The sequence below is a fragment of the Lemur catta genome, chromosome 16, assembly GCF_020740605.2.
Source record: "Lemur catta isolate mLemCat1 chromosome 16, mLemCat1.pri, whole genome shotgun sequence".
NCBI lineage: Eukaryota > Metazoa > Chordata > Mammalia > Primates > Lemuridae > Lemur > Lemur catta.
The window spans coordinates 55,613,116-55,640,111 of record NC_059143.1 but is presented as its reverse complement, the minus strand read 5'-3'; the positions used below and the strand labels follow the sequence as shown (position 1 = coordinate 55,640,111).

Genomic DNA, 26,996 nt, shown 5'->3' with positions numbered 1-26,996 from the left:
AAAGTTCCTTCTCCACCTGGATGGATGAACGTTTCCGAAGCGCTTTGTTTAGACAAGGGCCTGGGAACTGCCACACACTCGCCCGCTTCCACGGCAGGTTTTCCTTCCAGTGGGAGAGGAAGAGGAGCTGCCGGCAGGGTGCGCTTCCGTGCTCAGCGGCCGTGCCAGCGGCACAGACTCACCCACCTCCAGCACCTCCCCGGACGATCACGAGTGCGCACAAAAGAAAACACGCTTAAGAACAAAGGAGACTTTTCTGCGCCTGCCACGAACCACTCTCAGACCGGGCTGTCCAGCAGGAAAGTGCTGCTTTATTGGGTCTGCTTCTAACTACAGAGACAGCCGACATGACACCGGACCTCCCCTGGCGTGACAGCCACGGAGAGGTGTCCCATGCAACTCCTACGGTGCTAAGTACCGGGCATATGTACACGCCACCACACGCCTTCAGCTCTTCACAGTTATGTGCAAGTGTTACAGACATGGCTTTCAGTTTTTGTTTCTTTCTGTGAGTTAAAAAAGTAAGACATCATCATACAGAAGAGTGTCTGATACAGAATTCTTCCCGCGGAGCGTCCTGTCCTGACTGCTCGGTGACTGGTGGCCGCGGCCCCCCGCCGCCGCTGCCGCAGTGCAGGCATGTTCCACCAGGGGGCATCAGCTGCTAAGGCACAGTTATTAGACGTGTTTAATTAAACCATGCTTTTTGGTTACATGAAATAATAGGTCACTGCTAGTCATAACGTGTAATAAGCGGTTAATTGTACAAAATGCAGTAGTCAAGCCTACACTAAGCTATCTATTAACAGTAACTAATCTGGAAACATTCTATACACTGCTGCATATTAAAACGTTGTTTTTGGTAATTGTTTTCTTAGATGAAGCAGAGCGCTATAAGGCTTCTGTGAACTAATCATCTTACAACTGAACAAATATATTACACTCCTTCTGTGACGTTATTTACAGTTACTTCCCGTCTGGCCGTGTGGTCAGCTACGGCTGTTCGGACGCACCTCTCCTGGCTTTGTGAGGTGCTCGTCTGACCCGTGAGACGAGAACATGCACAGCTGTCCGGGGATGGGGACACACCTCGCAGGGGGGAGCTAGGAAGCCAGGTGTGGGGTCCTAGATGCACTTTCCAGAATGATGCTGGTTATTGCTGATGTGGAAGCCCTCGCTGGGCAGTCATCACCACCTCTGTCCCTCATTGTTCAAACCTAAGTATGTCTATATGTGCACATACATGCAAATGCAAGACCCAGCCTGTGACAGAGTTCCTTGTCTGTCCAGTAACCTAGCTTGTGCTATTCAACTTACTTGTGCTATGTTCGAAGCCAGATTAAAAACAAAGATCCTAGCATGCTACTATTAACAATCCTGCAGTCTTAGGAACAAGTATATTATGAAAGAGCTGAGATGACAGGTCGGAAGGTTTCCAAAATGTACCGGGTGAGGTGCAAGATTGTATGTTACAGCCCAGGAAAAGCTGAAAAAAGTAAGAAACTTATATTAGGTTTCTCTGACCACCCTTAGCTCAACAGTATTCTCCGAATTCATACAACGGACAACAATTCACAATGAAAATGTCCTGACAGCTTCTGCTCCTACACACATTCTCACGGCAGCAAGTTCAATGCACAATTCCACGAAGCCCTGAGGGCTGGTTAAATAAGGCACTTCCAGTGTTGAACTCCAGGGGTGCCAGGAGGGTGGCTCAGGGTCAGACTGTGTGTCCAAACGTCTGTGAAAGGCACGTGCTCCGCCACCTTCTGTGGCCACACCCTGCCGGCCACCCTCCGGCGTCTCGAGATGACTTTTCCTTCAGGAGATGCAATGGTCTTCCGCCTCGTCCCGCCTCCCAGCAGACAGCTGCTCCTCTGTACACAGAACCTAAACCCTCGGCTCCAGCAGGCAGGCAGTTGGAAGCTCTGAGTGGTACCAGGTGTGTGTTCCATTTCTTTAGACAAAAGTCTCTGCTGAAGCTCAACTTCCGCATTGAACTGTGCGAACTCCAGCGCGGCAGCTACGAATGGGTGTTGGCGCTGGAGAGGTCATTCCGTATGATTTCATTTACTGCAAGAAAACACAAGTTGAGAGAGTGTTAGGGAAGCAGGACTCTACGGCCAAACACCCGTCCGTGACACAGACACGCTAAGGAGTTACGCTCGGCCGTGACGCGGCATCTCCCAGGGGAGCCTCGCTCCGCTCCCTGCTTGGTTCCTGCCCGCGAACCGGAGCCAGTGCCACCCGCTCCCCAGCGCCTGGCCACCCCGGTGCAGGACCCAGCAGTCCCGAGAGTGACCGTGTCTTCCGCAGCACGGTGCGGACGGGTCTCTGACGGTGCGGTGGTCCCCTGCCCACGCCCAGGCGCCGCCCGCGGCCACAGTGCTCGTCTGCTGCAGGGCAGGAGTCCACACGCTGACTTCTCCAGAAGTTTGCAAAACAGACAAACCAGCACGACAGCGTCTCTGAGGCCGCCCCGTGGCTGGGAGAGACGGAGGGTCTTCCTTCCCTCCCATCTCCCTACGGGGGCTCGCGTCACGGGGCCCCCCACACTGGCGACGTCCACTATCAGCCTGCGATTCTGGCAGGCGGGGAGGAAATGGGAGGACTCGCAGTGAGCTCCTCTCCCCCCACCCCTGCTTCCAGCCGCCACCTGACCGGCCCTGAGATACGGGAAATGTCACCAGGCAGGCTGTCACCACGTCCCGTTTTCCTAACAGAGTCTGACGTCACGGAACTGCCCGGCTTCCCTTTGCCATGGGCTGGGGCGCCCTGCGCCCAGATAAATTCCACGTGTTTCTGCAAAGGCCCCGGCCTGTCTCAGGGCAGCTTCCTGGAGCAATTAGTGGGTGTGCATTTCATCACCCCCCTCCTGGCCCTCAATTCCCTTTCAACAACCCCCATTTTTAAGAATAACAATAATAACATGCAGTCGGGGGAACCAGGAACTGTGTCATGGGAGCCGACAGCAGGATGCACCGGACGGAGCTCCAGAGGGAGCCTGGCTGGCACGGCAAACGCCTGGACCACGCGCTCGCCCAGAGGCGCCCTGGCCAGACCCAGCCGGCTGTTTCTCCCCACTGTGGCACCCACAGAGGACAAGGGGTCCTGGCTCTTCACAAAGGCCAAGGGGCACACGCGGCTTCCAGCCAGCTTCCTCAGGGGCAGCGCTGAGTCCCCGCCCGTCGTGGGACTGGCTGTTGAGCGCAGGACGCGGCTCAGAGGCGCTCGGGCTCCCTCCCTCCCCAGACACTGACAAGGAGACGAGGCCCAGGTGCTCACAGGCTGTGCTGGCCGAGCGCTCAGGACTCGACTTGTCCCTGGAGTGCACGCGGGCAGCGCCTTAGCTCCGGGCACTTTCCATGACAGTCGGCGGCAGCTGCTCGGCCCCTGCACAGCCCTGAGAAACCCTCAGCGCAGGTGCCGTGGAGGAGACAGGGAGGCGCTCTGCCCTGCGCAGTGCGAGCCGCCACCCTGCCTGAGAGCCACAGGCCGAGCGTGGCCCTCTCGGGCCTTCACTGCTGTGTGGGGCTGGGTTCTGCGGGCACAGGCAGGAGCGGCCGGGAATGGGAGCAGGTAGAACTCCGCTTTCGAACTGGACGGGCTTAGGCCTCTGAAAGAGGCACATGTCTAACTCACACTTTGCCACATCAAAGAACATTCTGACAAAGAAAAATCATTGAATCTAGAGATTCTGTAAGGTCTTAGCTGGGAAGGCTACAATCAGGGCTACTCCATACCAAGCCAAGAGGGTTTTCACATCCTCAGAGGAGCTGCAGAGCATACAGCAGGGAGGCCGTCCTCTGCTAAAGAGGCCGCACGCACACTCGGGACAACACCCTGCCACGAGGCACAGCACCGCACCTGTGCCCCTCTCGACAGCTGGCAGGCGGGGTCCGGCTGGGCTGCAGGGGTCCGTGCCAGGGTTAGGTTGCCGGAGGAGGAGGACGCTCACAGGAGCACCCCCTGCGCCCCTGGTCAGCACGCGTTCGCAGACTGGGCCCTGCACAGGCACCCGGACCCCGACCACAAGGGCGGGAGAAATGGCAGGACTCAGGACACCAGAGGAAACCAAGCGCGTTACGACGACTCTGGCCATCCCCATTTGAGTATCAACAATGAATGACTACCAAAAACACATTCTACTACCACCTGGGACAGGTGGGAAGCAGTGTGAGGCGTAACAACAGTGGATAGAGGGAGGTTGTCGGGTATTAATGATGTGATGAAAGGTCTGAGGTAACAACGATGTACGGAGGGAGGTCTGAGGAAATGACAATGGATACAGGGAAGTCTGAGGTACTAATGATGGGATGGGGGAAATCTGAGGTACTAATGATGGGATGGGGGAAATCTGAGGTACTAATGATGGGATGGGGGGGTCTGAGGTAATAATGATGGGATGGGGGAAATCTGAGGTACTAATGATGGGATGGGGGAAATCTGAGGTACTAATGATGGGATGGGGGGGTCTGAGGTACTAATGATGGGATGGGGGAAATCTGAGGTACTAATGATGGGATGGGGGAGGTCTGAGGTACTAATGATGGGATGGGGGAGGTCTGAGGTACTAATGATGGGATGGGGGAGGTCTGAGGTAATAATGATGGGGGGGTCTGAGGTAATAAGGATGGGATGGGGGAAGTCTGAGGGTAATATTGATGAATGGAGGGAGGTCTGAGGTAAAAGTGATGGAATGAAGAAGGTCTGAGGTAATGATGATGGGATGGGAGTGGTCTGAGGGTAATTATGATAGAATTGGAGGGAGGTGTGAGGGTAATCATGATGGGTTGCAGGGAGGTCTGAGGTAATAATGATGGATGGAGGGAGGTCTGAGGTAATGATGGAGGTTGGAAGAAAATCTGAGTGTACTAGTGGTGGACAGAGGGAGGTCTGAGATAATTATAATGCATGTAGGGAGGTATGAGGAACTAATGATGGGTTGGAGGGACACGTGAGGTAATAATGATGAAATCAAGGGAGGTCTGAGTTTAATAATAATGGGATGGAGGGACTCTGAGGTAATAATGATGGTCGGAGGGAAAGCTGAGGATACTAACGGTGTACGGAGGGAGGTCTGAGATAATAATGATGCATGTAGGGAGGTATGAGGTGCTAATGATAGAATGCAGGGAGGTGTGAGGGTAATAATGATGGGATGGAGGGAGGTCTGAGAATAATGATGGAAGGGAGGAAGTCTGAGGGCAATAATGAAATGGAGGGAAGTCTGAGGGTAATATGATGGGATGAAAGGAGTTGTACGTGTAATAATGATGTGATGGAGGGAGATCTGAGGTGATATTTATGGAGGGATGTTTCAGAGTTATAATGATGGATAGAGGGAGGTCTGATTGTAACAATGATGGGATGGAGGGAGGTCTGAGGGTAATAATGATGGGATGAAGTAGGTCTGAGGGTAATAATGATGGAATTGGAGGGAGGTCTGAGGGCAATAATGATGGAGGGAGGGAGCTCTGAGGGTAATCGTGATGGGTTGGAGGGAGGTCTGAGGGTAATCATGATGGAATGAAGCAGGTCTGAGGATAATGATAGAATTGGAGGGAGCTCTGAGGGTGATAACGATGGGAAGGAGGGAGGTTTAAGGGTAATAATGATCGGAGGGAGGGAGGTCTGAGGGTAATAATGATGGACTGAGGGATGTCTGAGGTAATAATGATGGAAGGAGCAGGTCTGAAGTTAATAATGATGGGACAGAGAGAGGTCTGAGGGCAATAATGATGGGGTGGTGGGAGGTCTGTCTGAAGTAATAATGATGGGATGAAACAGGTCTGAGGTTAATAATGACGGGACGTAGGAAGGTCTCGGTAATAATGATGGGATGAAGCAGGTCTGGGGTTAATAATGATGGGATCAAGGCAGGTTTGAGGGTAATAATTATGGGACGGAGGAAGGTCTGAGGGTAATAATGATGGGATGGAGGTAGGTATGAAGGTGATGATGATGAACTGCAGGGAGGCCTGGGGTAATAATGATGGGATCAAGGGAGGTACAGGTTTAATAATGATGGGATGGAAGGAGGTTTGAAGTGATGATTATGGATGGAGGGATGTCTCAATGTTATAATGATGGATGGAGGAAGGTCTGATTGTAACAATGATGGGATGGAGGGAGGTCTGACGGTAATGATGGAACTGGAGCAAGGTCTGAGGGTGATCATGATGTGATGGAGGGAAGTCTGAGGTTAATAATGATGGAACTGGAGCAAGGTCTGAGGGTAATGATGATGGGATGGAGGGAGGTCTGAAGGTAATAATGATGGAATGAGGGAGTTGTGAGTTAATAATGATGGGATAAAGCAGGTCTGAGGTTAAAAATGGTGGGGTGGTGGGACATCTAAGGGTAATAGTGATGGGATTGAGGAAGCCTGAGGTAATAATGATGGAAGGAGGCAGGTCTGAGGTAATTATGATGGATATAGGAAGGTCTGAGAATAATAACAATTGAGGGAGGCCTGAGATTATAACTACTGTTGTAGGCTGGTCTGAGGTACCAATGATGGCATGGGGGAAGTCTGAAGTACTAATATTAGGATGGGGGGAGGTCTTAGGTTATAATGATGAAAGGAGGGAGGTCTGAGGTAATGATGATGGAATTGGAGGGAGGTCTGTGGGCAATAATGGTGGAAGGAAGGATGTTTGAGGTGATAATGATGAATGGAGTGAGGTCTCAGGGCAATAATGATAAAAGGAGGGAGTTCTGAGGTAATGGTGGGTCCAGGAAGGTCTGAGGTAATAAAGATGGGATGGAGGGAGTTCTGAGGTAATAATTATCAGATGGGGGAGGTCTGAGTGTAATAGTGATGGAATGGTTGGAGGGTTTAGAGCAATAATGATGGTAGGGAAAGTTCTGAGGGTAATAATGATGGAGGAGTGAGGTCTGAGAGTAATAATGGTGAATGGACTGAGGTGTTAGGTAGTAATTACGGATGGAGGGTGGTATGAAGGTAATAATCATAGCACAGAGTGAGGTCTGGGGGTATTAATGATCGGATGGAAGGAAGACTGAGGGTAACAATGATGGATGGATGGAGTGTTAGGTGTTGGGGCTGAGTGATGTTCTGTGCAGGGCAGGATGCCTGATGTCATAGTTAGTAGATGTCCCGTGTTAGTAGCAAAGTGGTGAGAATCCTCTAGTTAGTCATGGTGGTCCTGACCACAGGCAAACAACATCTGCCTGTGAAGGTGAAAGGGGAAGAACAGCAGCATGGGCTTCCCCCGCAGCCCACGGGCACCTGAGCTTCCCGGGGAGAGCCCCGGTGGGTGGCTGGGAAATCACTCAGCATGTCCCCAGCCCTCCAGGGTCACCTTGGTGGCCATGCCATGCACCACACAGGTTCTCTGCTTCTCCGTCTGTTTTGGGGCTGTTACTGAAAGCTGGGAGCACCAGCCGCCCCCCACTGCTGTCAGGGCGTTCCAGGTGAGACACCATGTGGTGCCCCAACACCGAGGGCTGCAGAGCTGGGGGGCAGGAGCGCTCTCCTCCCAGCCTCACAACGTTCAGATGTTGCAGGGACGTCCAGCACGAGCCCTGACACCACCTCTCACGCCCTGGGGGAGCTTCCCTAAGTCCCCCGTGACAGCAGCTGACAGAACGCGAAGACACGAGCACGACACCACCGCACGATGGCGATACCCACACAACTGTGTGCACAACTGAAGGCGGTGCCGCCACACGACCGTGCAAGGGACGGCGCTTCACGCAGCTGTCTGCACACCACGGCTGGCACAGCAGTAAAGCCGCACTCTGCCCGCACGGTTGGCGCCACACCCGGCATGAAAGCCACGTGTGCTTGGCAGGGAAGGCTGCAGGGCACTGCTGAGGGGCAGGTCTCAGGCCGCGTGGCCACCGGGCGGAGGGCGAACACAGGCCGGGCGCCCTGCTCCTTCCCCTCGACCACTTCTCTGCCATGAGGTCACGGCTCCGAGGCCGTGTGCGGGTTATCTGGGGGTGGCTTTCTCTCTCCGGGACGGCGGCATCTACAGTTTCCCACACCGTCTTCTCTCTGCTGATAATTTCCATCTTCTTATTCAGCTTTTCCACCGACACACGCTGTTTCCTTTAGAGAAGTATTTTGAACTCAGGTAACATGTGGCCTTCATGACTCGTCAGAGACCCGAAAGAGGAACCTTTGCCCTGCTCGGCGTCAGATGTCCCTGCAACAGGATGTGGTGAGCTGTTATACCACAGCTTAATTTAATAAGAAGGGTTTTTTCCCTTATATTTGATTTTTCTCTAAAATGCTCCTAAGATGGAAACTATTGTTTTTTTCTAACACTCGTGGTTGGCAGTGTGAATCCTTGTTTTGATCCGGGATGTGTGCGTGTGCAGGGTGCGTACGTGCACCCCTGTCCCCCACATCTGCACCCCCACAATCACACCCACCGCTATGCACATATCTGGAATTGAGTGAAATGGGAAATCAGTATTTTTAAAAATATAAAAACTAAGAAGTACATAGCACAGGCAATGGCTTGTCACCTATATGCCATTACCTGTAACTTTCCTAACACTACAGGTGACCTCTCAGCGATTCACGAATGCACCACGCAAATGAAATTGTAATGAGAAATGTTCCTTTCTAAAGTAAAATATTTGTACTTTCACATAATCAGTTTCTTCTTTTTGATCATCGCATTATAGTGAAATATCTACAGTTCATCTCTTAGGTTTCACTCATGGGTTTTTATATGACTATACCGTGAAGAATGCAAACCAAAGGACCGGGAGAGTTTGAATATTCTTTCTTCTATCTTCCCTCTCTCAAAGTCCAGCTTTTAAGCAACGTTTCCCCACATTTCTGAATTCTTGGTTCCTGAGAGCAATTAAGGATCTCAGACTTTAAGGCATGAGCAAACTACTTATTCACCCAACATTCACTCGGCACTGCGTGGCTTCTGAAGCACCTGCTCACACGCTGCGTGTGGTCCATGTGCGGTGCCGGGAGGGGGTACAGGCCGGTGTTGTAATTGCCAGTTTGTCCACGGAGAGATCACGGAAGGCCCAGAAAGTGGGAACAGCCACCCACGGTCCTGGAGCTGATGGGATGAGGCCAAGAGTGAACTGGGCTTGGGGCCAGCCCCACCCTGCACCTGCTCTGCCAACCGCCCCCTGGCCCTTCCGGACTGGTGCCTGGGGGTCCCCCTGGCAAATGGGGAGTAAGACGTGGCAGGGCTGGGCGGGACCCCTGGCTGGTGCCTGGGAGGGAGCAGGGATGTGGGACATGAGGACTCTGGCCCTGCCCGGCAGCCCCCCGCACTGAGCTCCCGCCCTCCGTCCTGCAGTTTACCCACCGCCCATCCCTCGTCTCTGTCCTCACGGCTTCCGCCTGCCAGGCACTCGGTGCTCACGGTTTGGTGTCACTGAAAGGAGGAAAGATTAAGGGGTGTATTTTTTGCTACTTTCCTTTTCTGTGGTGTGCCTCTCTTAAAACAAAGCAAAACACCAGCACACACACCCCCTCCACACAAACGTGGCATTCTCCTGTTTTGACTAAATGACTATTTTTTCAGTCATTTCTCCTATACTAGCTTTCATGTGCTTTAAAAATCCCTTCACAGGGGAGGGGGCTGAGGAGAATGAAGCCACCAAAGGCACCGCACGGGTCCGGGTGGCAGCAAGGACAGAGGGCAGTGGGCACCCCCTTCGCTCTGAGACAAGCTGCAAAACAGGCCAACTGATCTTCAAAGGCCAGAGGGTTTTGCTGATATTATCTCAGAAATTTCATTCAAGAATCCCAGCAGCACGTAGGTAATTCTAAGGCTCTCATGTGAAAAGGGCTGGCGGAGGCTTCCGGCGAAGGCCCCAGGCCTGAGGGGGCTCCAGCAGCTTGGGTCCCTTTGCAGACCCGCTGTCAGAGTGGCACCTCCGTCGCCTGTCAGAACGTCTCCCCTCCGGGCTGCGGCCCCCGGCCTGCGCTTCCGGCCGGCTCTGCTGTGGCCTGGCCCACGGAGCTCGGCCTGGGATCCCCCCATCGACGACCCTGCTCCCCACCCAGGTGCAGAAGTGTCAGTGACAGTAACAGCAGGGACCCTCCACAAAGTGATAGCACTGTCACTTCAGCTGCCACAGGAAGGGATAACTACAGACGCAAAGCCCAGGACGTCTGCGGTCAGAATTAAAACACGAACAAACACAGAAGAAAGAGCAATTCCTCCAAAGGTGGCAGAAATGACACAGAATCTCTAGGTGGTGTTTGCTTTAGAAACTGCCTGACTCTATTTCCCAGGACAGCCCCACTGAAGCCAACATCTCTGAGGGTTTTCCGACTTTTCTCAGACTGAAACTCCACCTTCCTGCCACATTGTTCAAGCTGTGGCTCACAAGTTTGTGAGCCGCTGCCGATGGGGCAGCTGGTGGAGGCTCTGAGCCCGTTTTCTGCAAGACGGAACGGGAGGGCTCTGCCCGGACCCCACAGAATAAAAAGGGAGCATGGGCTCTGGTCCTCCCGTCCTGCCACTGAGTCCTCCGGGGCCCTGGTCCTCCCGTCCTGCCACTGAGTCCTCCGGGGCCCTGGTCCTCCCGTCCTGCCCCCGAGTCCTCCGGGGCCCTGGTCCTCCCGTCCTGCCACTGAGTCCTCCGGGGCCCTGGTCCTCCCGTCCTGCCACTGAGTCCTCCGGGGCCCTGGTCCTCCCGTCCTGCCCCCGAGTCCTCCGGGGCCCTGGTCCTCCCGTCCTGCCCCCGAGTCCTCCGGGGCCTGGCAAGCCCTCCCCCCGCTGGGCCTGGAGGCAGAGTCTGTGATGGGGCTTGACTGGACCCCTTCTTGCTCTGCGAGTTGGGGGAGAAGCCAGCTACTGCACATCAATCCCACCAGGGAAACAAGCTGCCTCCGGCACAGGTGCACCCCCACCTGGTCCAGAGGCCCCCAACATGCTCGAGTGACAGCTGAGTTCCAGGGGTGACAAAACATGCCACCTGCGGGGCGACCTGCACAGCTCCCTGGGGAGACGGGTTTCTTCCTGGCCTCGTTCTGAAGACGGATCAGAGCGGTTGGGAGCCGGCCAGTCCCCACATGGAGCCCAGCTCACCGCACAGTGCCGGGGAGTGCGGTGCTGCCGGATGGGCCCCGGGTGCCGAGTGGCAGCTTCTGGGGGGACCCGAGGCTCTCCCAGGTCCATGTCCTATTCAGCAGAACTACGTGCTAAAAAAAGTCCATCAACCCAATACTCTTAGATGCTCTGAGTCAACCTTCTCATAAAAGAAAGATACGCGCATGGCCACTAGCACTTCCTGGTGAACTTTCAGTTTCCAGACTGTCGGGGAAGACGACGGAGTCATGGCGGCCGAGGGGTCTGAGGCTCACGCGCAGCCCCGGGGCAGCACCGGCCGACAATGGCTCTTCTTCACACGGCAGCTTCCAAATTTCCTGCAACGTGCGTGCATTCCTGTCGTTACCAGAGAAATAATCTGCATGGGGTTTTCAAGTTAATGCAAACACTAGCTTTGCCTTTCCCCTCTGTCACAGAGGACCAACCATGCCTCTCGCCGGACGCAGCCACGAGTGTCGACCAGCAAAACAGGGGAAAAATCTGTTCCGACACAGCTGAGCTGCCTCTGCTGGTCACCCAGGCGCCGGGGGCCTGAGGGGTCGGCTCCGACCCTTTCCCACGGCAGGACCCGTCCTGCCGAGCGTGGGTGGCCACCGGCCCACGTCAGGCGCACTGGGCTGGGTGGCCTCCTGCAGGCTGCAGGGAAGCAAAGAACCAGGAGGGGCAGCCCTAGAATTTTCTTAGGAACCAGATTTGAGCTTACCAAGTAAGAAATATGGTTCAGCAATGTTAACCCAAACCCACTATTTAATCCTTGTATTAAAAAGTTAAATTAACTGGGATAAAACCATACTTTGCAAAAAAATACTTTGAGTCAATTTTTAAAAGACACGTTTGTTGGTCTAGGTACCTACTAGCTTAATTGCATACAACACAGTTAAAAGCATCTTCCTCTTTTCCAACAGGTATGTCAGTTCCAATAAGGAAACCAACTGTACCATGACTTTTAACTCTAAATATTTATCTGCAACTGCTTAGCAAACTGGCCAGGGGGACACAGTAATTTTTTCATCTCTGGTATCAGAACACACTATAACGTCGCTCTTTAATAAACACAACTGTCATTTTCCTTTAAACCAAAGCAGTATGGTTTAAGGGGCTTGGTGGTTCCACTACAGGGGTCCAGCCAGGATTCTGTCCCTGTCACCTTGTCCCGCAGCCACGCCCCACACTGTGTCACGTCCCACCGATTCTCCCCCGAGCTCACAGGTCACACGGCACCAGTACCCACGTGGTGCAGAGGCAGCTGGAACTCGCCTGTACCGCTCTCTGAGACAGAAAAGCGCATACTCCTTACGGATGACAAGTCCTCAAAACTATTATATTAAGGGAAAGCCAAAATAACTTTTTGAAGAGCAAAATAAAACAAGCAGGGCATTCTTTCCAGTCCTATAAAGAAACGATAATTATAAAAAGTATTTGCTTAACCTTCCCGGGAAACACACCTTTAGCTACGGTTGGTCTTGTCACCTAAGAGGACGGTAATTTGGGCAGACACAAGTACAGCCAGAAACATCTCAGGCCAAATCCTGTTCTTAAATAACTAACTTCTAAGAAGTAACCAAACTATGGTTGCCGTACTAACTTTTACAGCATCTAATAATTCTTGGGATAAGAAAGCCATTTGACGGTGGTTGAAAATCCTAATGAACATATAGATTTTCAATGCTGTGACTTTCGTTATGAAGGGTTATGATAGATGTATTTGCTCACTCTTTTGTGGTTTCAATGAATTGCTGAGTACATAGCTTTCAATTTTTCCATTTGATATACACATTTAGACTTATTTGGTTCTTACTCAGGTATTGTAGTAGATGTGAGCTAAGCACATAAAAATAGATCAAAGCCACAAATTAGAGATAAGAAAATACGAAGCAGAGAAGAAATGCTTTTGTTCCACTGTGAGCACATTCGTTCTGATGCAGAGACGGCTCGGGGTGAGCGTCAAGAGGCTGCCTCTTGTGCGTGGGCTTTCTGGCTTCTAGAGAAGAGGCCACCTTTAGAAAGTGCCACACATGCGTCCCCTTCACAAGTCCACGTGGATCTGGCAGTGCTGTCTGTCCGCCATGGCCTCGCTGGGCTGCCCTGGCACTGCCAGGAGCTGCCCGGGACACGGGTGGGAACAGCAGAGATGCCACCACGAGGTGCCACAGCACCGTGACTCTGAAAGTGCAGAGCCGCAACACCCAAATCCTGCCTCACTTTCTGATTGTTTTCAAGGATGCTCTGTGAGGCAGTGGAAAATAACAGTTTCTCAAGTTTCACTAAAAAGTAAGTTTTCGTGTTACCTTGGGTGTCCTGGACCTGCTTCAGCTTTCACTTATTTTTACCTTTTTATCATAACAAGCCGCTGCCACAGGGCCTGCTATTTTTGGAAGGAGAGGACGGGGCAGTCGGGGGGAGTGACAACAAGTCACGGCTTTAATGACACCCGGCCTTCCGTCTGGATGTGGGGCCGGCCGAGCGCGGTTACGCGGCGTCAGCAATTCGGCCGAGCAACGTTTGTGCCGAAGCTCCCACTTCCGTATTTAGCCGCAGGCCCGCGAACAGCGCAAACGCCCAGTGGAAACTCCCGCCGCGGGCACTGGGCCGCCCCCCGGACGGAGCGGCGTGTGCCCGCCAGGATCACGAGCGCCAGCAGGCATTTTCCCAGCGCTCTCTGCGTGCCCCACATTCAAACAGAATTTACAGAATTGAAAAAGTAAAAGATTGTAAAGCCCCTCTGCATTAAAATAAAATAAATGGACAGCGAGAAGAATGACCAGTGTGGGTCTGGTGGAGTTTGCTCCTCCGTCCGCGGCTGCCGTCTGGGCGCGGGCAGGGCCTCCTCCTTTGCAGGGCGGCCGAGCGCCCCCAGCTGCCCCCAGCCACGGGTGTCCCGCACACAGGTGCCAGGTGGCAGCGAGGCCACCCACTGCCGCGCTTGTGGGACAGGGACCTGCTTCCCACCCCAGAACTACCAGCAACTTGGTCAGGTGTGAAAATCGCACTGCGACCCTGTAAGAAAATGGCTGCCTATAGAAAGGTGTGCGCATCTGAGGTCTGTAGGGGTGAAAGGTCGGGGATTTGATTTTTAAACACCTGTCAGCAAGGACAACTAAAAGGGCACAGTGGGTGAGCGTGGCCGCGCGAGGGGCTGAGTGGGCAGCACGTCTGTGGGAACCCCTCACGCTACTGCTCCACTCTGCACACGGGAATGTTCACGCCACCTGCAGAACAGGGACCCGGGCCCAGGGAGAGCTGGGGACCAGCAGGCTCTGGGGTGGGACACGCGCCCCCAGAAGGGACTGAGGATCGGCCCACAAAGGACACATGGGCCCTGCACACGCTGGGGCTGTCCTGGACCTGGGCATCCTCTCGGCCTCCACGGACCACCGCTGGCGTCACCTGGCGTGTGGCAGGATGCGGGCGGAGGCTCCCAACTGGGTGGAGCCCCAGGAACGGCCGAGAAGCCGGGGTTAGCTGGGGACCAGCCCGACACCCAGAGAAACAGATGAGGTCGCCTCTAAAACGGCTTCTCTGGTGCTGCTGCATTTCGGACACGTCTACGTCCTGGGGATGGGAACCCCGATCCCCCCACCGTCACAACACTCTAGGATCAGCACTCAAGTCTTTAACAAGTAATTTCATACAACTTTTAAAAAAACCGAAGACATAATAGCAAAAGTTTAGGGGCAGCACGGAGACTCTCAGGAGTGCCGTGGGGTGACGTGGCCTGGGGGTGACGTGGCCTGGGGGTGATGTGGTACTGGGGGCAACGTGGCCTGGGGGTGACGTGGCCTGGGGGTGACATGGTACTGGGGGTGATGTGGCACTAGGGGTGACGTGCCATGGGGTGACCTGGTACTGGGGGTGACGTGGCACTGGGGGCGACGTGGTACTGGGGGTGACGTGGCACTAGGGGTGACGTGCCGTGGGGTGATGTGGCACTGGGGACTCGGGTATGGAACTGAGTGGGAAGCGGACAGAGAACAATGCCGCGGCAGCCGGGTCTGGGTGTTGCCGGTCACACAGGCCTGCAGGTGTGGGGCAGCTGTCACCTGGCTCTCCTGAGGCTCGTGTCCCCTTGTGTCCCCTCAGAGCTGGCACAGCGGCTGGGGTGGGGGACAGGAATTAAAATAACACCCTCAGAGATCTCCGATTCCACTGTCAGTGTCGGCAGTGACACGGGTCTAACGTGCTGTTAGGCCATGACATAACTGTGCACCATCGCCAGGCCCGGATGCTGGGCAGGGGTCGGGGGGGCAGTTGTGTCGGGGGGACCCACGGTCCGGACCCCACCCCGGTGTCCACACACAGTATCTGCCAGTTCAGGGACACAGTGACTCTGAGTCTGTCCCCGAGGCACGCAGGGAGCACAAGCCCCCCAGACCCTCCCCAACCAAGGGTGACAGAGAACTTGAGAGAGGGGTGAGACGTGGCCCCCACGTGCCCCAGGGCCATGCTCTGCTCCAGGGCACAGGGCCACAGCCTCTCCCGCTGGAGGACAGTCAGAGCAACACGAGCTGAGAGCCAGGGACGGTCTCGGATCTGCTGGGGCCACAGACACCGCCGCTCCCGCGGTGCCCAGCCGGGAGATGCCGTCCCCTTCGGAAGGCTGTCTAGAAACACCCAGAGCCAGCAGACCCTCGGGGCAGGGGCCTGTGGGTGCGGGAGGGTGGGCTTTGTGCTGGTGGGTAACTGAGAACTAGCCTGACGTTCAGGAGGCGGAAGAGGTTCAGGGCCAGGCGGGGCCCAGGCTTCCGCGGCAGTGAACGTTTTCCTAGAGCAGTCCACGGCATCCAAACGCGCGGTGCGGCCCCTCAGGCCACACTGTGTCCCCCTGCCGCCCCCGCCTGCCCCCGTTCCCGCCAACACTGAGGGCCGCTCCCCGGGCTCCCTCTCCTGGCCCAGCTGTGGCCCCGCAAAGCCCCGACAGGGACCTGGCCCCCAGAGGCCTGCCCCCTGCAAGGGCCCTGCCGCACCTGGTGCCGGCTCAGGCCCCACAGACAGCTGCGGGCTCTCTGCCGGGTCCCCTCCTGTCCTGCCTCCCCCACTGCTCCCGGAGCCCCCAGTCAAGTCCCGAGTCCTGCCAACGCCCCCGTGGGTCCTGGACGCCCGTCCATCCACTGCCTGGCCACTGCCGCTCCCAGGTGCAGATGCCACCTGCTCTCACGGGGTCACCTCCGCATCTTGCCACCTGGCTCCCTGGGGCCTATCCTGAGTCCCACTCATGAGCTCCGTGTTCTGCAGCCGGAGCAGGCGTTTCCGGAGCGGCGTCCGAGCCCCACAGCCCTGTCCTGCAGGGCCAGGCCTCCTCCCGCCTGCGCCGTGTAGGCCGCACCGTGACGCTGTCCCCCACGCCGCAGCACCTGTGTCCTCCCGGCTCTCAGCATCCACCCCCCAGGGGCGGTGAGGCCGCCCGAGGGTTGCCGTTACCAACGGGCATGGATGACAGCGCTGCCAACGGCAGAACCTGTTTCTTTACTCTGTGGAGACCCGACTAGAAACCCACAGGGGCGGAAGGAAAGCGTGTTTGTGACCAGCCGAGGGGCTCAGCTGCTGCCCCAACTCCCAACCCCGAAAGCGGCCGGATGACGGAGGGCGATGGTCAGGAGAGCAGGTGGGCGGGACGCGCCTGGTCCTCAGGACACACCGACCCGTGAGGAAAACCTCGAGATTGAATTTCGGTATTGATTATCCAATTACTGATCCTTACCGCGGCCGTTCCAGCACTGCGCGTAATGAGCCATTCATCAGCCGGGCTCAGGTGCCAGGAGGCTGCGAGCGGCAGGAAGGGCCGTGGTCTCTGCACCCGCGCGTGACCGCGGCCCCGGGCCTGCATCGGGTGGGCAGCGCCGCCCTCGCGCAAGACACGCTGACTGCGCGGCCCACGCGCCCCCCGCTGCTGCGACGCCAGGCCGTGCTGCGTGACCGCGGCTTCCGAGACCCCGTGCAGCCCCCTCCTGGGACCGGCCATTTCTGACGGCAGGCAGCGGGGCAGGCAGGAGGAGGGTGCGGCGGGGCGGGGCACGCTCTGTGGGACGTGGCCGTGTCCCCGTGCGCCTGCTGTGTCCTGCAGGAAGTTCTCTGCCCAGCAGACCCGGGACCCGGCCTGGACGCACCTCGCCTGCGGTGGCTCCGCCTCCCCCGCTGCGTTTCCCGGGGAGACCAAGCACAGCGAGAGACCGCCCCAGACGCAGCCCACCTTTGTTCCCCTGAGAAGTGCTGCCGGATGACCCGAGGCCCCCGAGCCCTGCTGGTGCCCTGTGTTCAGCCTGTGACCGATCGGGCCACCTGGACTGTCTTTGCGCGGGTGACATCGCTGCCTCGGTCTAAACTGGTCCCCTGCAGCTCCTGAGGGGTCGGGGGGTCGGATCCCTCGCGCACCACCCGGGGCAAAGCAGCCTGTGGGGACCGGCGGGTTCATGCTGCCTTGTGACCGTCTGGGCGAGCTCGGAGCCGGCTCTGCTCCAACAGACGCAGTTCTGGGCTCCAAGCACCCGCCGCGCAGGGCGCAGGGAGATTCCCGCCCAGCAATTTGCATATTGTCTTGTGTTTGTTGAATTTCTTCCCTTTGGGGGGCCATGAGCTCTCTGTTTGGAAAATTAAGCATTAATTCCTTCTCTGTTTACCTAATTTGGTTTCTTAAGAGGGCTTAAAATATGTCTTCAGAAAAAAGACCAAATATGTAGACAACAAGCTATTTAGAGATGTTTGTTCACAGTAATTGCTAACTCGGAGGGAAGATGAAAGACGCTGTAGCTGCATCGGCACCTTCGCTGCACTTCAGGGTGAATCCTGGCCCATTTCCCTAACGGAGCGCGAGGAAGTCAGCGCAGACAGAGGCTGGGACAGGCTCTCCGGGAGCCAGCGGGTGTCCGGCCCCACGCTGAGACGTGCAGCTCACCCGTGTGCAGACCGAGGGCTTGTGTACAGACAGCACACTCGTGTGCAGACCATGCTTAGACGTGTCATCAGAACACTGTCCTGATCACGTGGAAATCACCGACATCAAGAAAGTGATCGAACTGGGTGAAAAGGAGCCCAGCGGAGACACGGTGTAGGGCAGGGCCGGAGGGCCACAGCCCAGCCACGCCCGTCTCCAGGGGCTCGTCACACTAATCAACAGTCTAGTTTCCATCCACCGTTCTCTGCGATGCTTCAGTCCTACGGCGTCACGGCAGGAAGCCGCACGGAGGACGGAAAGCTGGCGTCTGATCCCGGGGAAATCACCCTTTCCGTCTCAGCCAGAGAAAGAGAAACATTAAAAATCAAACATTACAGCTGACAGTGATGAGAGACAAGGTGGGGGGGGACAGCGACACAGAGGCAGAGAGGGGGGAGGACGTGGGGCACAGCCCCCCTGTTCCCAGCCGCGCCGGAGTTTGGACAAAGTCCTGGAGGACAGGCAGACTTGTGACTTGTGCTTTTAACTTTTCTTTTACCCCAGCACAGACAGGCTTTAACAGACACTTTTGAGCTCTTTTCTTACATTAAAATGCATGAAAAAGCGCCTGTGTGCCACACCCACCCTCCCACACACGCCGCCCCCGGCCTCCCCTCCGGCCTCTGCCAAGAGGAAATGGCTCGCTGCAGCCCGACCCGGGAATCCCAGAAACCCGTCTGAGAGGCACTTCCACGGAGCTGCTCAGCTCCGTTCTGACTTTTATTACAATGTCAACAAGAGTTTAATTTGTTTTAAAGTTTAGGTTCTTAAATCTAAGTGATGGATGGATGGCGGTTTACGCACGGCTGGCAGCAGCCACTGTGGGAGAGCAAGGAGACGCTGAGTGTCACTCTGGGCAGGCCGCTCCCGACCAAGCTCCTGTGGGGGGTAATCGAAGGGACCCGTCCTGAACGTGGCTTCTCGCGGAAAACCACGCGCACACGCTGATCGTGCCACTGATGCTGGGAACACCTAGAGAGGGAGCAAGAAGCCAGACCCCAGGGGTCTTCAGCTACTGACCCCCAAGACCTCTTGTCACCCACGCCGGGGAGGGCTGTCCCCTGGGCTCTGAGAAGATGAGCCGGGAAGGGCCACCTGGCTGTGTGCAGAGCAGGCTGGCGCCGGCCTCGCCACACGGGGCAGAGGCTCCCTCCCGAGGCTGCCCCCGCTGTCCTTGCTGGGTGGCCTTCTGGGCCCGGCGAGGTCGCTGGCGCGGGCTCGGGACCTCACTGCACAGGCAGAGCGAGGGCTCCACGGCCCAGGTGACAGGCCCCTCTGGCTGGTGCGCTCTGGGGCACATGCCGCCTGGTGCACACGGCCACACTGGCCACGGCCCCCCCACCCCTTGCCACCAGACGCCCCCTGCCACCCCCTTTCCTCCTGCCCCAGCCCAAACTGGCTCTGAGGGGCCAGGGCCGAGACTCAGCCGTCCTGAGGCTGCAAGCGTGGCTGTGTCCAGGCCTGCTTCCTGCCGTGTCTGAAACTGCAGCAGCTGGGCGGCCTGATAGAGCCCTCGGTGGCACTGCGCCCTGGGGGGAGGCAGGTGATAACACCCCGCTCGGACCCCCCACAGCCGCAGCTCCCCGGTGGCAGCATCTGCCCACTTAGCACAGGAACACGGGGGCCAGGAGCACGGCCCCCCGTCCCGCGTCAGACCCGGAGGGGCTGGGGTCCCCAGGGCCTGGCAGGCGGGTGTTCAGAGGGGGCCACGCTTTCCTTGTCCTTTAACAGGAACAAGTGTCCAGCTATAGTTGGGGGGAGGGAAGAACCTGTTTCAAAATTCAGACTGGAAAGGGTAGGAGGATTCTCCAAATTCCATGCCTGACCCCGAGTCACATAACCGAGCACCACCCGCTCCTGGTCAGAAACACGCAGGCCGCGTTCCTGCCAAACGGCAGCGCGGACGGGAGCTCACGGCACTGTCTGTGTTTCCAAAACTAATCCTCAATGTAGCTAAACAGCAATTCACTGGGAAGCTTGCATATTTCATTCCCTAAGAGAAATCTGCCGTCAGCGCCGTGTCCTCGTCATATAAAAATAGAACCAGAAATTCCTCCTCACACTCCCTGGGGGAAGCTGTCCAGGGACCGAGCGTGGAGGGGCACACGCGAGCCTGGAGCTCTGGAAGCCTCGTGTCTCTGGTCTCGGGCATTTCAGACCCGGTTGGGCCGACACTGAACTGCACCGGGCCCCACACCTGCGTGGGCAGAAGTTCCTGCAGCTGCGCCAGAGCCGGGCGGCCCTGAGAGGAAGTGACCGGACCCCGCACACACTGCAGCCGCGGTGGCCAGGGAAAGGCCGAGACCCCAGGACGGAAGATCCAGGTGACAAACCTCTGGGCGCCTTTTCTGGGGACACAGGAACCGCCCATCTGGGCGGCTGCAACGTGTAGCTCACGGAAAACCCGGCCCGGAGCAGGCCCGCTTCCTCCGAAACTGCGGCCTTCCTCCCGCGTCGTGGCTGACGGCATTCCTGTGCTGCACCAGACTCACAAACCTACAGCCAGCGTCTGTCCCACCAGTCTCTTTTCTGGCGTTGACAAAACGCTTGGCGCTCACTGTGAGAAAAGTACACAGGGCGCTGTGCTGCCAGACCCTCCCAGCCCCCTTAACGTGCAGCTTTCTGAGGCCATATGTCACATAACACGCAATCCTCCCATTTCGAGACAATTCCGTGATTTTTTGGTGCTTTTACCAAGTTGAGTCTTAGAACATTCCATCGCCCCTGGAAGGTCCCTCTGCCAGTCACGGGGACCACTGTCCCAACCTCCTCCCTGCAGGCCGTTCCCCAACTCGAGAGCTTGGCCTCCCCGGGCTCTTCACACACAGGCAGACGCGGTTCCACGGTGCTTCGCGGACAGCACGCGTCGCACACGTCGGAGTTTGTGGCAACCGAGTCAGGCAGGTTTCTCGGCAGCACCACTTCCCAGCAGCCCATGCTCACTCCGTCCCGCGTCACATTTTGGTAATTCTCACAGGATTTCAAACTTTCTCATTATTATCATATCTGTACTGGTGACCTGTGATCAGTGATCTTTGGTGCTATGTTGTGACTGTTTCGCGTGCCACGAACGGTGCCCGTGTGAGACGGAGAACTCAGTGGTAAGTGCTGTGTGCTCTGCTGCTCCACTGATCGGCCGTCCCCCTTCTCCCTCCCCCTGCTCGGGCCTCCCTGTTCCCTGAGACACAGCAGTATCGAAATTAGTCCTATTAATAACCCCACAGTGGCCTCTAAGTGTCCAAGTGGAAGGAAGGGTCACAGGCCTCTCACTTTAAATCAAAAGCTAGAAATGATTAAGCTTAGTGAGGAAGGAATGTTGAAAGCCAAGATAGACCAAAAGCTAGGCCTTTTGTATCAAACCGTAGCCAAGTTGTGAGTGCAAAGGAAAAGCTCTTGAAGGAGATTAAAAGTGCTCCTCCAGTGAACGCACAGATGGTAAGAAGGTGAAACAGCCTCATTGCTGATGTGGGGAAGGTTTGAGTGGTCTGGACAGAAGATCAAACCAGCCACCACATTCCCTTAAGCCAAAGCCTAATCCAGAGCAAGGCCCTGACTCTCTTCACTTCTGCAAAGGCCAAGAGAGGTGAGGAAGCTGCAGGAGAAAAGTCTGACACCAGCAGAGGCTGGTTCATGAGGTTTAAGGAAAGAAGCCGTCTCCACAACACGAAAGTGCAGGTGCAGCAGCAGGTGCTGATGTAGCCGCTGCAGCAAGTTGTCTAGAAGATGTAGCCGAGGTCACCGATGAAGGTGGCTACGCTGAACAACTTGTAGTGTGGACGCAACAGCCTCATCCTGGAAGAAGATGCCATCCAGGACAGTCACAGCTGGAGAGGAGAAGTCGATGCCTGGCTTCAGAGCGTCACAGGCCAGGCTGACTCTCTTGTTAGGGGCCGATGCAGCTGTGACTTTAAGGTGAAGCCAGTGCTCATTCGCCATCCTGAAAGTCCTAGGGCCCTAAACCTACTCTGCCTGTGCTCTAGAAATGGAACAGCAAAGCCTGGGTGACAGCACACCTGTTTACAGCATGGTTTGCTGAATATTTTAAGCCCACTGTTGAGACTTGCTCTGGAAAAGAGATTCCTTTCGAATATTCCTGCTTATTGACAAGGCACCTTGTCACCCAAGAGCTGTGGTGGAGACGTACAAGGAGATGAATGCTGTTCTCATGCCTGGTAACACAACGCACACTCTACAGCCCGCGGATCAAGAGTAATTTCGACTTTCAAGTCTTACTATTTCAGAAAGACATTTTGTAAGGCTAGAGCTGCCATGGACAGTGATTCCTCTGTTGGGTCTGGGCAAAGTCAGTTGAGCACCCTCTGGAAAGGACTCACCATTCAAGATGCCATTAAGAACATCTGTGATTCACAGGAGGTCAAAATATCAACATTCACAGGAGTCTGGAAGAAGTTCATTCCAGCCCTCATGGACGACTTTGAGGGCCTCATGACTTCAGTGGAGGAAGTCACTGCAGATGTGGTGGAAACAGCAAGAGAACTCGCATAAAAGTGGAGCCTGGAGGTGTGACCGAATTGCTGCAATCTCAGGGTAACACTTGAATGGATGAGGAGTTGCTTCTTATGGATGAGCAAAGAAAGTGGTTTCTTGGGATGGAACCTATTCCTGGTGAAGATGCTGTGAACACTGTTGAAATCACAGGATTTAGAATGTTCCATAAACTTAGTTGGTAGAGCAGCAGCAGGGTCTGAGGGGACTGAGTCCACTTCTGAAAGAAGTTCTACTGTGGGTAAAATGCTCTCAAACAGCATCGCGTGCTACAGAGAAATCTTTTGTGAAAGGAAGAGTCAATCGATGTGGCAGATTTCACTGTTGTCTTATTTTAAGAAACTGCCGCAGCCGCCCCCACCTGCAGCAGCCACCACCCCGGTCAGTCAGCACCACCCACATCGAGGAAGACCCTCCACCTGCAAGATTAGTATTTGCTCAAGGCTCAGGTGATTGTTAGTATTTTTTAACAATAATGTATTTTCAAATTAAGGTATATACATTGTTTTCTTAGCCATAATGCTGTTGCACACTTAATATATTGACTACAGTATAGGGTAAACATACCTGACCTTTATATGCAGAAGGAAACCAAAAAATTCCTGTGACTTGCTTTATTATGGTGGTCTAGAACCGAGCAGTCTCTCAGTGTCCCTGAGGTGTGCCCGTCCAGACAACCTGAACTAGCTGTGGTGGTTTCCCACGTGCATGGTCTGGGAGGTGCCAGAGTCCTGGTGTCTGAATTCATCAGTGAAGCTCTCTGGGCCTGGGTATTTCTGTGTGGGACTATTTTAAATTATTAATTCATTTTCTTTGCCTGACATAAGCCTATTCATATTTTTCTATTTCTTCTCAAGTCAGTGTAGGTAATCTGTATCTTCCTAAGAATATTTCCATTTCATCTAGGTTGTCAAATTTGTTGGCATAAGGTTATTTATAGTATTCCTTTATGATTCTTTCCATTTCTGAGGGCTCAGTGGTAATATCACCTCTTTCATCCCTAATCTTTCTTGGTCAATTCTGTCAGTTTTTGTTTCATGTATAATGGGGTTTTGTAAAAATATGTTTACAGCTGTTATCATCATCCTGTTCAACGTATCAATTTTGTAACGATAAAAGGGGACATTACCACTGACCTTTGTCTCTAGCAACATTTTTTGTCTTAAAGTTTACTTTGTCTGATAGTAGTACAGCTACGCCAGATCTCTTCTGATCATTATTTTCATGATTATCTCTTTTCTATCCTCGTACTTTCAACCTATTTGTGCCTTGAAATCTAAAATATTTTTTAGACAGCATATAGCTGGACTCATTTCATTTTGTTTTTTAAATCTAGTCTCATAAACTCTACTTATTTTATTGGAGTGTTTAGTCCATTTACATTTAATTATCAACGTGGTAAGATTTATTTTTGCCATTTTGCTATTCCTTTGCTACATGCCCTGAGCAATTTTTGCTGCTGTTGGTTGTTGTTCTTCATTACTGCCGTCTTTTGTGTTACATGTATATTTTCTAGCATATGATGTAAATGAATTTTTTGTCTTTTATTATATCTATACAGTTGTTTTCTTAGTGGTTCCTTTGGAGATTATAATATACATCTCACTCAAAACAATCCATGTCAGACTAATACTTAGTTTGGATAACATATGGGACCTTTGCTTTGATATAACTTCCTTCCCTACCCTTTTGCGTTATCGCCATAGAAATGACGTCTTTGTAGACGATAAGCCCATCCGCACAGTTCTGTAATCACTGTCTGCCGCAGTTTTCTTTTACACCAGTTAGAAGCAGCAGCGTTTGCAGCATATTTGTGTCTTTTTTGTTGCGCTAAGTAATCACTTCCACGGCGCCTTTTATTTCTTTGTGTGGGTCTGAGTCACCCTCAGCCTGGGGGACTCCCTGTAGCATTTCTCACAGGTCAGCTTCACTGGCAACAAATTCCGTGTCTCTGTTGATCTGAGCGTGACCTCCTTCCTCCTCCATCTTTGAAGGCTGGTTTTGTCGCATGCGGGGTTCTTGGCCGACAGGCGTCTTCCTTCAGCGTTTTGAACGTGCCGCCCGCCACCTCCCGGCACCCACGGCTCCCACGAGAGGTCAGGTTCCCACGAGAGATCAGCCGCCCGTCTCACGGAGGTGTCTGCGCATCGGGGCAGCTGCTTTTCGGGACCGTTTGGCTGTGATGTGTCTGCGTGTGAACTGCTTTTAATTCACCCTATTTGAATTTTGTTGACTTTTTGGATGCACAGAATAACTTTTTGATCAAATTTGGGACGTTTTTGGCTATTACTTCTTCAAATATTTTTTCTACCCTCTGTCCCTGTGCTCTCCTGACGTCCGTCACGCCCGTCTGGTGCTTCACGATGTCCCCGAGGCTGTCATCTTTCTTCTTTCTGTTCCTCAGACCGAACAGTCCCCCGACTTGTCTTCAAGGCTGTTTAACCTTTCTCTGCCAGCTCAAAGATGCTGTTCGCCCCTCTAATGAACTGTTCATTTCAGTTGTTGTACTTTTCAACTCCAGAGTTTCTACTTGGCTCTTTTTAAAAAAAAAATTTTTTTGTCTCATTAATAGTCTCTATTTTGTAAGACATGTTTGTCGTACTTTGCTGTAATTCTTTAAATATAGTTTCCTTTGGTTCTTTGAATGTATTTATAATAGCTGATTTAAAGCCTCTGCTGCTCCATCCATCTTGTGAGCCGCTCAGTAGCTGTGGGTTTTTCCCTGTGCACGGGGCACATGTGCACATGTGGGGGGGGGCACATGTCCATGTCTGTGCACATGTGTGGGGCATGTGTGGTGCATGTGAGCACATCTGTGCACATGTGTAGACGCTCTGGTTCAGAGCTAGGCAGGACAGACAACGTGTTGTAGCAACTCTGGAATAAACCCCCACCCCTCCCAATAGGATCTGTCATTGCTTCTGGCCCCACCTTTGTGCTTATTTGATTAGTGACTTTCCTGGACTAATTCTGCAGCTTACTCCTTGCCGTGTGTGGACACCGAGTTCTCTGTTCTCCTTCCTAAAAGACATCTTGTTTCTATTTTAAGCTGGGCTTCCTAGGGCTCACCCTCAGGCTAGCAGAGTTTAAAAGTCCGTGAGTATTAGTCAGGAGGTTTTCTTAAATCCTTCAGCTGTCGAGCAAGTCTTCCACCTTTCACCTTCCACCTTTCACCCAGGACATGTGTGTGAGGGCCTCGGGCCCACCTTCCAGCAGCAGCAGCCGTGGCTTTCCCTCTGCCCGTGTGTGGCTCCAGGGTCAGCCAGGTGAGTGACCAGGGAGGGCCCTCTCGATGCCCAGGAATATGCCAGGACTTCAAAGTCCCTGGTGGTCCCGGCTCCCGTGGCCCCAGCTGAGTTCACAGCCCCGGGGAGGCTGCGATGACCGTGACGGCAGGCAGCTGCGGGTGTTTCCAGCACTCCTGGGAACGGGCTTCTCCGGGAGCCTCACGACTGGTCACGGTACCCGCTGCGCTTTGGGGATGGGCTTTTGCACAGTCTGCAGCGCTGTCGGCTGTTCATGTTACTCCACCGAGCTGGGACGGGGAGGAAACAGCTCCAAGTCAAAACACTACAATCCCCTTTTCTTATCAAGGGGATTGTTTTTGTTTGTTTTTGAAAAAATGCTTTTCAATTTGTTCTGTCCTTTTAGTTAACTTCCAGATTTTGAAATGGTTGATTTGATAGCTTTACCAGTATTTCTGTTGCTTTTGGGGGAGAGCTGCTTCCCTGAGGTCCTCTCCATCGTTTCGGAAGGCCCGCCTCTCCTCTGATCCTTCTGAGGTTATCGAAAGGGCCTCAGTTCATACTCGGAAACTCTGATGAAAAAGAAAATACGTACCATGGTCCTCTTTGGCTTGCAAGGCAAACTCGTATTTAAAAGGTAGAATATTTGGGTAGGAATCTTTTCTCATCACATCACTAATGGGAAAAAAATAATCAGTAGTATATTGAGAATGATTTTAAAAAAAAAAGGAGAAGAAGCAGTCAGCAGCGGAGCTCGGCCTGGGCCGTGGGCTGCGGCTGAGCTCCGGGTTCTGCAGCTTGGCAGCTGCGCCGTGAGCCAGTCAAGCAGCAGTTCTCTCCCAGCCTCCGCTCTCTGCGTGTGAGGAGAGGTCAGCGGGCAGCTTTTCCTTCCCTCGGGACTGTCGGAGGGCGAATTCCCCTCGGAAAGCCCGAGGCCGTGTGCCAGGGGCGCGGCCCACTGCTGCCACCGGGTTTCTGTCTGTCGGCGATGGCCCGTCCCGGTGGATCGGGAATGACTTTTTCAGCACTGGGGCAGAGGTAGGTGATCACTGCAGCCCCAGTCGTGCATGTCCGTCTGCGCTGGGCTTGGCGGACATCCGCAAGTCCGTCACTCCCTGCTCCGCAGGAATCCCCGGGCGAGAACACGGGTTTGTCTCAGGAAGACACTGAGAAGCAGCCGTGCCCAAGCCAGCCCCAGGGGCAGGGGAGCCCAGTGGCTGGCGCAAGCGACGAGGCCCTGGCCGCTCT

The 26,996-nt window shown here is 54.4% G+C and overlaps 1 protein-coding gene across 5 annotated transcripts in view; it reads right to left on the bottom strand.

Moving 5' to 3' along the window:
* Positions 1-249: 249 nt before the first annotated feature.
* NFATC1 (nuclear factor of activated T cells 1) overlaps positions 250-26,996 on the bottom strand; it is a 77,080-nt gene continuing 50,333 nt past the window's right edge. For all 5 annotated transcript variants that reach the window (XM_045527425.1, XM_045527427.1, XM_045527428.1 and 2 more), the window contains one exon: positions 250-2,073. In XM_045527425.1, coding sequence (XP_045383381.1) covers positions 2,024-2,073 — 50 coding nt within the window. In that variant the 3' untranslated portion in view covers positions 250-2,023. The remainder of the gene's footprint in view (positions 2,074-26,996) is intronic.